The following is a 9,958-nucleotide window of genomic DNA, read 5'->3' on the forward strand; positions in this document are numbered from 1 at the left end:
GTTTGAGGCTGGTTAGAATTTGAGAACCAGCGCCCGTGCAAAAAGCAGACATATCCTTTGGATGTTTTTTATTTTTCCATAGCCTCATGAATCACTCTAGGTCGGAATCGGTGTTCTTTGGCAAGGGTCTGTGGCTTGTCTGATCGCAGATAATAATTGGAGCTTTCTTCAGAGTGTTCAGCAACTGCAGACTTCGTAGAGCGTCGGTATTTTACGTCAGTTATATGTTTTTTTACGCAGGTCCCTATGTTTCTTTTAGTTTGACCGATATAAAAGTGTAATCTAAGATTTTTTATTTTTATTTTGTGGTATAGCAGTATTTGCGTACATTAGAAAAGAAATTTAGTTACCCAAATGAATTATGTCAGAAATATGATTTCTTTTGTATTAAATTAATTTGTTTTTAATTATTTTGTGTTGTGTGTGCCTGCAGCTCCGTTCCTACCTTTTTACGAATAAAATTCTCATCACATACCATACCGGGATAATAAGTAATACAGATCACAAATAGGGTACGGTTTTCTTCGTGTGCTAAATTTATAAAAGTCCTTTCAGTGGTTACTATGTTAACTTTTAACATCCGAACATTTACAATTTTTTTTTTTATAGTGTTTGTTGGATCCTGCGTCAGAGTGATCTAGGGTTTTGGTTAAAAATATTTTTAAAGTATGAAGGAAAATGTGTTAGTAGCGATCAGACTGGTCGTATGGAGCGACATAGGCGCAAAAAAACTAGCATTTATGACATTAATTTACTTCAGGTTGATTTTTCAATTGTTAGATAAAAGTTTTTTATCAAACAAATTATAATCTAAGGAAATATAAAAGTAATACAAATTGATAACTTTATATACACAACTATCATTTTTAATTAGTTTGTATTGTACTATAATATCCTACAAAAATAATATACATTATGAATAAATTCTATTTGATGATTGAAAAATTAACCCTAAGTTTCATATTATTTTTAGAGTTTGTTCAACATTTCCTAGTAACATCTTGAAATATGTTTTTCAATCATAAATGTATTTTCTTGTAAAATTTCATATTTATTTTACTTGCCTAAATAGTCATGTTTCGCAGAAACGGAGCATGTTTAGTTATAAACTAGAATTCTCGCACGAATATCGAATACCCACGGCCAATTAACTTCTCATGAAGAGTAATTAAATTTATCATATTCACGTGGCATGCGAGTGCAAAAAGTAAATTATGAGTGTGATAGCGGGAGTGGCCACAATGCAGGTTGCACTTCGGTGAAACACAAATGTTGCGTCGCTGCGGGAATGAATTACATTTTTATACCGTTTAAAGTGATCAATTGTAGAGATTTTTTTTATGCTATAAAAATTAGAGTTGAATTTAAATAAATTTGAAATTGTGTTTTACAATGTCATACATATAGTTGTAATATATTAATTTATATTTAAATACTGTTAATACGAATCCGAAAATCGAAGACGTGTATAAGTTTTTTTTTTACATTTTTTATGCATGTTGCAAATTAGGTTTGGCTTAGAATTTACTGTCTGATTAATGTCAATACCTCCGAGGGTTCCAATCCCCAACGCACAATGGCCCGACCTATTACCGGCTAAGTGCGGAAAAAGAAGCCCCTCAACTTAGAACATAGAACATAGAGTTCCAATCCAATACATGTTAAAACACCTACACGAACTATTGCCTGGACTGGAAATAGAATCCAGAACTGCCATTGCGATCACTAGAACAAGGACAATACAGTAGGCAGCCTTGTCATAAATATTATGATTAATACAATTGAGTTAATTGGAGTTTTTCGTATTGATGACCGACCTTGGGACATGGGATGCCACTTCCACGTATGAGGTTTTATTTTCTGATTTTAATAAAAAAGCTTCAGTCTGCACACAGGGTGTGTACTTTTGTGTTTACACAATTACATGTTAAAACGAGGTAATGGATAACAGTTTTGTTTATAAAGTGTATTACGTAGATATTTGTTGACATAATTGTTATCGGGGGAATTTAATTAATAATTGACTGTGTTTTATAATATAACGTTTTAAAACATGATTGCGAAGTGACATAATTCTATAAAATGAACTTTCGAATTAATTCATCAATTATTTAGCTTAACTTATTATTATAAGGCCATAGAAATTGAGAATGGACAGGGTTTTGCTTATTCAGCTCTTGTGTCTGACGCAGTCGTAGGTATTCAACCTTTATTTTATGCCTTGAGCCCAACGCAAATTAATAACCTAGTTTAGTGTCTAGCAACGGCTAAAAACATAGTTTATTTATTTATTTATTTGGACAAACAGTAGTTGTTACATTGTAGCATGGATACAAAAATCGTTACAAAAAATATAATTCAATGTACAACACTTTAAGTTGTCACAGCATGCACACATAATAACGTGTATTTTTTTTAAAATTTAATTTGTTAAAATTTAATATAAAATATATATTTTTTTAAATATATATATTAAATTATGAGGCTTGCTAGAACGGTCAATTTCGTCATTACGTCTTCCAGAAAAGTTATTGGCCACACGCTTAAATGTTTACACTGATATTTTCTGGCATATTCCGATTTCACTCGCATAAGAAATAATATTATTTATACGATCAATTATTTCTAGCAATAATCATACGCAATGAATGCTTCAAAATTGCCGTCGACCATGAGCAATTCTTACACGTGTTGACGTATGAGTCTTGACGGTTATTAAAAAAACGATTATTGTTAACAATAATTGCTTCGTTTAAATAAGGCTTAAGACTTTTTTACTTTGTTATGTTCGTTATAATGTTATGTCACAAACGAAACTCATTATGACCAATGGTATACGGTAGTCGATACCCAGCCGGGTACTGAACATATTCGACATAAACTGATAATCTATACTATAATCTATACTATATTATAAAACAAAGTCCCCGTTGCCGTCTGTCTGTATGTGATCGATTTTCTCAAAATCTATTGAACGGATTTTTATGAAATTTGGTATGGAGATAGTTTAAGACCCTGGGAAGTTTATAGGCTTTCTATTCCGGGAAAATATACTTATAGCGGGACTTTTATCCAGGAAAACTAGTTCACGTAGGCGAAGCCGCGAGCAAAAGCTGGTTAAATATAATTACTTTTCTTTCAAGTATAACCTCTCGTTGAATATATAGGTATACGAGGTAGGTAATTATTATTTAAAAGATTATCAAAAGTTGGCGATATTTTTAATGCATACTAAATTACTTTTTGATGTTGTTACAATATGCAAATTCATTACGAGTTATTAAGAGTATTGTGTATGTTTACAATTATGTAAAATTTTATCAGAATTGTAATGACTATTTTAATTGTGTAATTAATTTATGAACAAAGTTTTACAGTAAGTTTAAAACAAAATAAATTAATTACTAAAGTTAAATGAAGTTACGCACTGGTGGTTTACGATTACTTTTGCATCACGTAAGTTATTTACGTAAGTTTTGTGCGAAAAATTACTATAGAATTAATAAACGTACTTAATAGAAATTACATACGTAACGTCCGCAAGCATCAAGTAAAACAGCGCGTAAACAGTCAAGGTAATTGCGTGCAAGCTGTGGACATACCTAGTATCCGACAAAATTCGTTCAAACATTATTTGCCCTCATGCTTACAAGGGAAATTATCGGAATCTCATCCTAGGCGCCAATAGCGTCGAGAGCGCCAAACAGCGCCGAAATTACCTTAAACAATTACCTTAAACAGGAAAAATAGCATAAATAAAAATCTCAGTCACGTAACTCGTTATAAAAGTAATCCCAAAATGGTGTTTTTTACACGGATTACAATTTATACCCAGGAATTTATTAATAAAATGAAGTTAAAATATGTAAAGTACGATGAGTGGAATTGCCTTGACTATATTGCGATTTAGAAATTGGGAAAATCTTCTAACCTGGCATGCGTGGATCGCCCTAATGAGAGTATCAAGTAACATGCCTTCATTGCAATTTTCTTTGTGAAAAAATGTGCTTGGAACGAAGAACTGTTTATATCGGCATATATTTAATTACTCTCCATATAAATATTATGTGGGTACAGATCTACGTACTACAATACTTATACATTATTATGAATGACGTCGTGTTATTATTAGTCTAAGGAACTGTGAGCTGCGACACGATGCCGCCAAATATTCTCTATATGAAAATCTATACTAATATATGAAGATGATGAGTTTGTGAGTTTGAGTACGCGAATCTAAGGAAATTCCTAAATCGATTTTAAAATATAAAGCTTCTTTACTTCTGAGTGCAGGCACGTGTGAGCAAACTGCCCGGTGTTACGCCGCGCCGTGCCGCGGTGCGCTGCAGTTATGTTCCATGTGGTTTGGCCTCTACACTTCCAGAGATAGACTTCTGATTGCGTATTATTTAGAAAAAAACTCTGAGACTATTGGTTTAAAACTTAAATTCGTTCATAATTATAAAGACAAACTAATAACATGTTACGTTTCTATGTAGTTAGTTATAGGGCCTAGCCGTACTACTACGGAAGTATAGTTGTCGGTCTGATTTAAGAATATATTATTAATTTAACTTACATCTTGTCCGCATAATTATATACGAAAAATTTTAACCGGAATTCCGTTGGCGATGGTTCTAAAATGTGACAAGGCTTTTAATATAAAATACGTTTATATCGTCGTTGTAGGTGGAGAACTAAATAACTCGAATTTTGGCCATTTTGGACTTTCATCACTTTTGTGTCGCCCAAAACATGGCGCGTATTTTGGCCTAACAAGCATTTCATTATCTTATCCCATTTCGAAATTATAGCTTTTTTTATGTTAAAAGTGGAGAAATAAATATATTCAAATAATATATATTTTGTTGTAGAAAAAGTAAATAATTAAATAATAAAATCAATAAACTGCGACTTATAATCTGTTCAATAGTAAAGAAATTAAATAAAATGATTTGTTTAATTCTTCTTCGAGTCTATTGTTTGTAAACAAAATTAAGAGCGTTTACGTGCCGCGCGTGAAGTCAACTATAGGTAATTCTTCGCAAAATTCACTCACACAGAAGCGTGCGTAGCTGTGTGCGTAGAGTTAGCGCGTCGGCTATCTTTATAGTCAGACCAACCAATTTTGATCTTTTCGCTTTAATTATCTAATTGGAATGTAACTTATGATTTATGAATTTATGATAAATGTAGAATTCTATTATTAAATATATAAGAATTCATCATGAAATAGTTTATATGTATCATTTTGTAATTATAAAAAAAAATAAACATTTATAACAAATTTTAACGGCAATTTTACATATTGTTATTTTCACTTTTTAAATGCAAATGCTTTAAAAATTTAAGTATTTGCATTTAGAAAGTACCCTTTAGTAAAGTTGAGCTCATCATGAAGCCGAAAGATAGGCACCAGAACTCCGTAATCAGACAATAAATCAGGAAAATTACTGTGCTACGATGTTTATAATGGACCACATAATTACTCCATCGATCTGCAGTTTTTAATATTTTGCGTATTGAAAGTTTAAATTAAGTCATTAGAAATTACATATTGGAATTTATATTTTGAGTCAGAATGTGTATGTAATGAGATGTCATTTTTAGGTGTATAACTAAAAAGTGAGAAATAAAAGACTTCTTTTTTCGGAAGTTGGTTATATTTTTTTGGATAGTTTTTTTTTAATAGGTAGTGCTTCTCAGTGACATCGATCATCAATCCATCGATTGTACATCCATGTATAACAATTTACCAGTTTTGTATCCATAGTTTTGCCTAATATTTGCGACACTCGACGAAGCAAAATAGTTGGTTCTGTACTTTTTTTTCGACCAACAGCAGTCAGCTATGACTGTAAGTACGGGAATACCGTCTTTTACATCGCCACAGGCAACATCTTTATCAGTTTCTTCCCTAGCGGCCTCTTGCATCCTGCCCTCTGCAATTTTAATTAATTCTAATTTCAATCATTTAGCTAACTCGTCATAACATTTCATGTAAACATTTTGCGTTAATATTGGTAAATCTATGGAAGCTAACTGTTCGTTTAAATTTGATCTACCAACTCCAGTCATCATAGCCCCATTCACAGCTCCACGATATACGTCCATACTATCAGTATATCTCTTAGCGCTTAAATAGCTTAAATTCCATATTGCACATATTACACTTCATTAAAAATGTTGACTGCAAGCAAACTTTATTCTCTTTCAATAGTTGTAAATGTTCGATACTGCAACCTGTTGCTCTGTTGTGGTTATTCAGTGTTTTAATTTGATCCAAGAAATATTGAAAATCTATAATTTAGTGGCTTTTAATAACCTTATTTATTTTGAGTGTAATATCAGGCTCGATTACCTAAAAATTAAAAAAAATATATAGAATATACTATTATTGTTATCGAAATTTACGCAAACACTACATACTTAAGTAAAACTGCATATGGATCTAGACGCGTTTAATTTATACAAGTATAATGACGCCGAAACCTGCACAGGGTTAAACGTCAGGATAAAGTAATATGTAAAATTGATGTGAGCGTGTAAACCTAAACTAGCCCAAATAGTTAAGAAGATAGGTATACTAACTACTACTAGTAGTTTTATTCACTAGCTACATAAATTACCAAATCTCTTATTTCTAAGGTTCAAAGAGGAGAAAGATATAGGATTCCGTCTCTCGTCACTTGAATTTTCTTAACAGTGCGCACCAGGGAACACAAAAACCTTGTTATTTGAAAGTAAGCGTACCTATGCATTATGCAAAAAATCAGCCAAGTGCGAGTGGGACTCGCGCACTGAGTAATTTGGGGAGTTGTAAACGTTTTGACAACGGGACAGCAAAGTGATTCTATAAGGCTAAGAACTCACGAAGCGGTTTTTACTCGCGCCCGCCGTGGTTGAGAAACGGCTGTTTTATTTCCAAACTCATGAAGACCGGAGATCTGTGCGATTTGTAACCGCCGCGGTTCCGATTATGACGAAGAAGACGACGAAGGCCTACAGGACTGTCTCGCTCAACTCGGCCCTGCTACTGGCGGGAGTGCTCCTCCTTGACATAAGGGTGCGGGAAACCGCACTCCTTTACGAAGTCAAGAGGGGGCACTCTCGTGCAGTGGTGGGAGACCGAGAAGTGGAAGCTCCTGTGGCCTTCGTCAACTTAGACCACCCGGCGGAGCGGGGGAACGGAACATTCCGATGCCTGGAGGACGGGGCGGAACTGGCCCAGCACGTCGGTGAGGGTCTTAGCATCTTCACCGACGGAAGCAAAATTGATGGGAAAGTCGGAGCGGCGCTGTCCATATGGAACGGCGCCGCCGAGACCAGTACCAGAAAATTGCGGCTGGAGCCGTACTGCTCCGTCTACCAGGCGGAACTCCTCGCCCTCCGCAAAGCCATGGAGGAGGCGCTCCGTAGCGGGCTTCCTGAGTGCGGCATCTTCAGCGATGCCAGGTCGGCTCTCGACGTCGTCACCAGAGGTGATTCCCTCCACCCCATAGCGTTTGAAATAAAAAAGTTAATAAAAGAAGCCCGGAAACGCACCCAGAAAATTGAGCTTTTCTGGGTGAGGGCACACGTGAGGTTGGAGGGAAACGAGAGGGCAGACCAGCTCGCCAAGGAGGCCGCACAACATCTCAAGACCCGTGCGCACTACGACAAGTGTCCGGTTTCATTCGTCAAGCGACAGATCCGCCAGGAATCGATTGACGAATTGAGCCGGAGATACGCGGACGGAGAGACGGCTTCGGTGACGAAGCTGTTCTTTCCGGACGCCGTCGAGGCACACAGGGTCGTAAGGCGGATCGTCCTGGACTCGGAACTGACGCAGGTGTTCACGGGGCACGGCGGCTTCTCCGAGTACTTGCATCGTTTCAAATGCAAGGAGAGCCCGGCGTGCCTTTGTGACCCTGACGTTCAGGAGACGGTCCCACACCTCCTGCTCGAATGTCCCATCCACGCAGTGGATAGATATAATTTAGAAAATAGGATTGATTTAAAAATAAAATTAGGCAACTTACATAAGATATTTAAAAATAAGGAAGACACACATATATTTATAAATTATTGTACAAAAATAGCAAATAAGGTAATAAAAAGAAATAGTGATAAACATTGCTAAATATATAATATGATATTATGTATCATTAGTAATAAATTAGAAGTAAATAAATTAAGATATATGTATAATTAAGATAAATAGAAATAAGTAAAGGTAAATATAATATAGATAAATAAGATAACTAATATAAGACATACAGATAGAAATAAGGAATAAATGTAAGAGAAAAGAATAAAAAAAAAAAGAAATAAGATAAAACAAAAGATGAGAAAACATAGAAAAATAGAAAATAAAAGAAAAAAAGAGAAATAATATAAATATATAAAGAAAATCCCTTGTCCTGGATAGGGGGACCAGAAAAAGAGAAGAAAAAAAAAACCTTCTCATATTGACTTTCACGTACGAACTACGAGACACGCACAACCCACTAAATAAATATTCATATTATTAAATATAGTTTCTAATATAATTAGCGTTCTCTAAATATAATTAGGTCAGTGTTAAACTGAAGTTCAGTCTCCTCGCTAATCCTGTTAGGCAATATTCGAATTTAATTTCCAAAGCATTTAATAAAAGGCCGACTTCACTATTTCAAAAAAAAAGAAAATGTCGCTAAGCAAATTTATGCTACGATAAATTTCCGAAAATATATTCGCAGTGTAGATGGATCTATATCCTCTGAGTTACTTTAAAATGTTGTTTTTATTTATTTTTTATTTTAAAGGTAGGATATTTCAAAGATCTAATACGGTTGCATTAATGAGTGAGTGACATCGCTGCGCTTATCATACGGACGTGTGATTAAGATAGACAGACTTTTTAGTTTTGAAACCCCTGTGAAGCAAGATCGAAAGGCTTGCATTTTATGACACCGCGAGTGTGTGAAGAAGACAGAGAGATGTTTCTATCACTACGTCTATTTTATAATTCCCGCGGCCCACACCGATGTTAATAACTAAAACGTTAAAAACTGATGAGCATCGAAAAAGTTTACAAATAATGGGCCCGTATTCACAAACGTTACTTAGGCAAATACGGAGCAATGCTGTGATAATAAGTCTGTTTCTTAGTGCTTTCGATATGATAACCATCGCAGTGCATAGATATGATGCTGCTATCATTAGCTAATATTGATATATTACTTTACTTTAGTTGACACTCAGATGAACAAAGCAGAAGGAAATTGCTGATAGGTACTATACGTTTGGGCGCACTGTGTGGTATTTTATGTGAAAACGAGTGTATTTGCATTTGGTGTAATGTATGTAGAAGACACAACCGGATTCAGTGAGCAGCATAAATATGACAACAATAACAGAGTTCACTAACTGTTAGGTGTTGAGAAAATTAATCGCTAAATGTGTTGCTAAGCGCAAGTCTCTAGAGCTGCAGAACCGATTTCGCTAATTCTTTTTTTGTAATATGCCATGAAGTACGAGCAGTGGCGTGCCTACTGCTTTCGGTATGGGCAAGCCAAAGCAAAACAAAAAAAGATCGCGTCTTCGGTTCATATAAAATGTGCGTTAGAAAATAAAATAGGTATCGAATATAACTTTGCCTGTCTCGGAGAGTGGTAGTCGTGCCGCGCACGCAATACAACTATGCCAGCAAGATAACTTATAATATATTAGGCACTTTAATCTAAAGATGGTTTTGACCCATCGTGACGTCTAAAAGAAATTTCATGTGGTGTAATAACAAATAAAGTGTATAAATTATCAACTAATCTCATAAAAAGTAGAAACACCTCTATTACTCTGGTCGATGCGCAATTTGTTTAAAAATTTCGTCACATACTGTACCTACTCGATTGACGTGATAATCTAGTTAAAATTCGCCGTTTACCAAAATTATAAAATAAAATGCATTCAAAATAAAACTGAATGTGATTTAGAA

General features: G+C 34.8%; 1 protein-coding gene across 1 annotated transcript; it reads left to right on the forward strand.

The window, feature by feature from the left end:
• Positions 1–6,979: 6,979 nt before the first annotated feature.
• Positions 6,980–9,469, forward strand: LOC119190439. The gene is made up of 2 exons (XM_037442403.1): positions 6,980–7,927; positions 9,398–9,469. The coding sequence occupies exons 1-2, from the start codon at positions 6,980–6,982 to the stop codon at positions 9,467–9,469; spliced, it is 1,020 nt and encodes a 339-aa protein (XP_037298300.1).
• Positions 9,470–9,958: the final 489 nt, after the last annotated feature.

This window comes from Manduca sexta, chromosome 24 (assembly GCF_014839805.1).
Source record: "Manduca sexta isolate Smith_Timp_Sample1 chromosome 24, JHU_Msex_v1.0, whole genome shotgun sequence".
NCBI lineage: Eukaryota > Metazoa > Arthropoda > Insecta > Lepidoptera > Sphingidae > Manduca > Manduca sexta.

Excerpts from the sequence above, each read along its gene's own strand:
- LOC119190439 (XM_037442403.1), top strand. The coding sequence starts at position 6,980 with ATGACGAAGAAGACGACGAAGGCCTACAGGACTGTCTCGCTCAACTCG. Across the intron at positions 7,928-9,397 it reads ACCCTGACGTTCAGGAGACG|GTGTTGAGAAAATTAATCGC; the intron begins GTCCCACACCTC and ends ACTAACTGTTAG.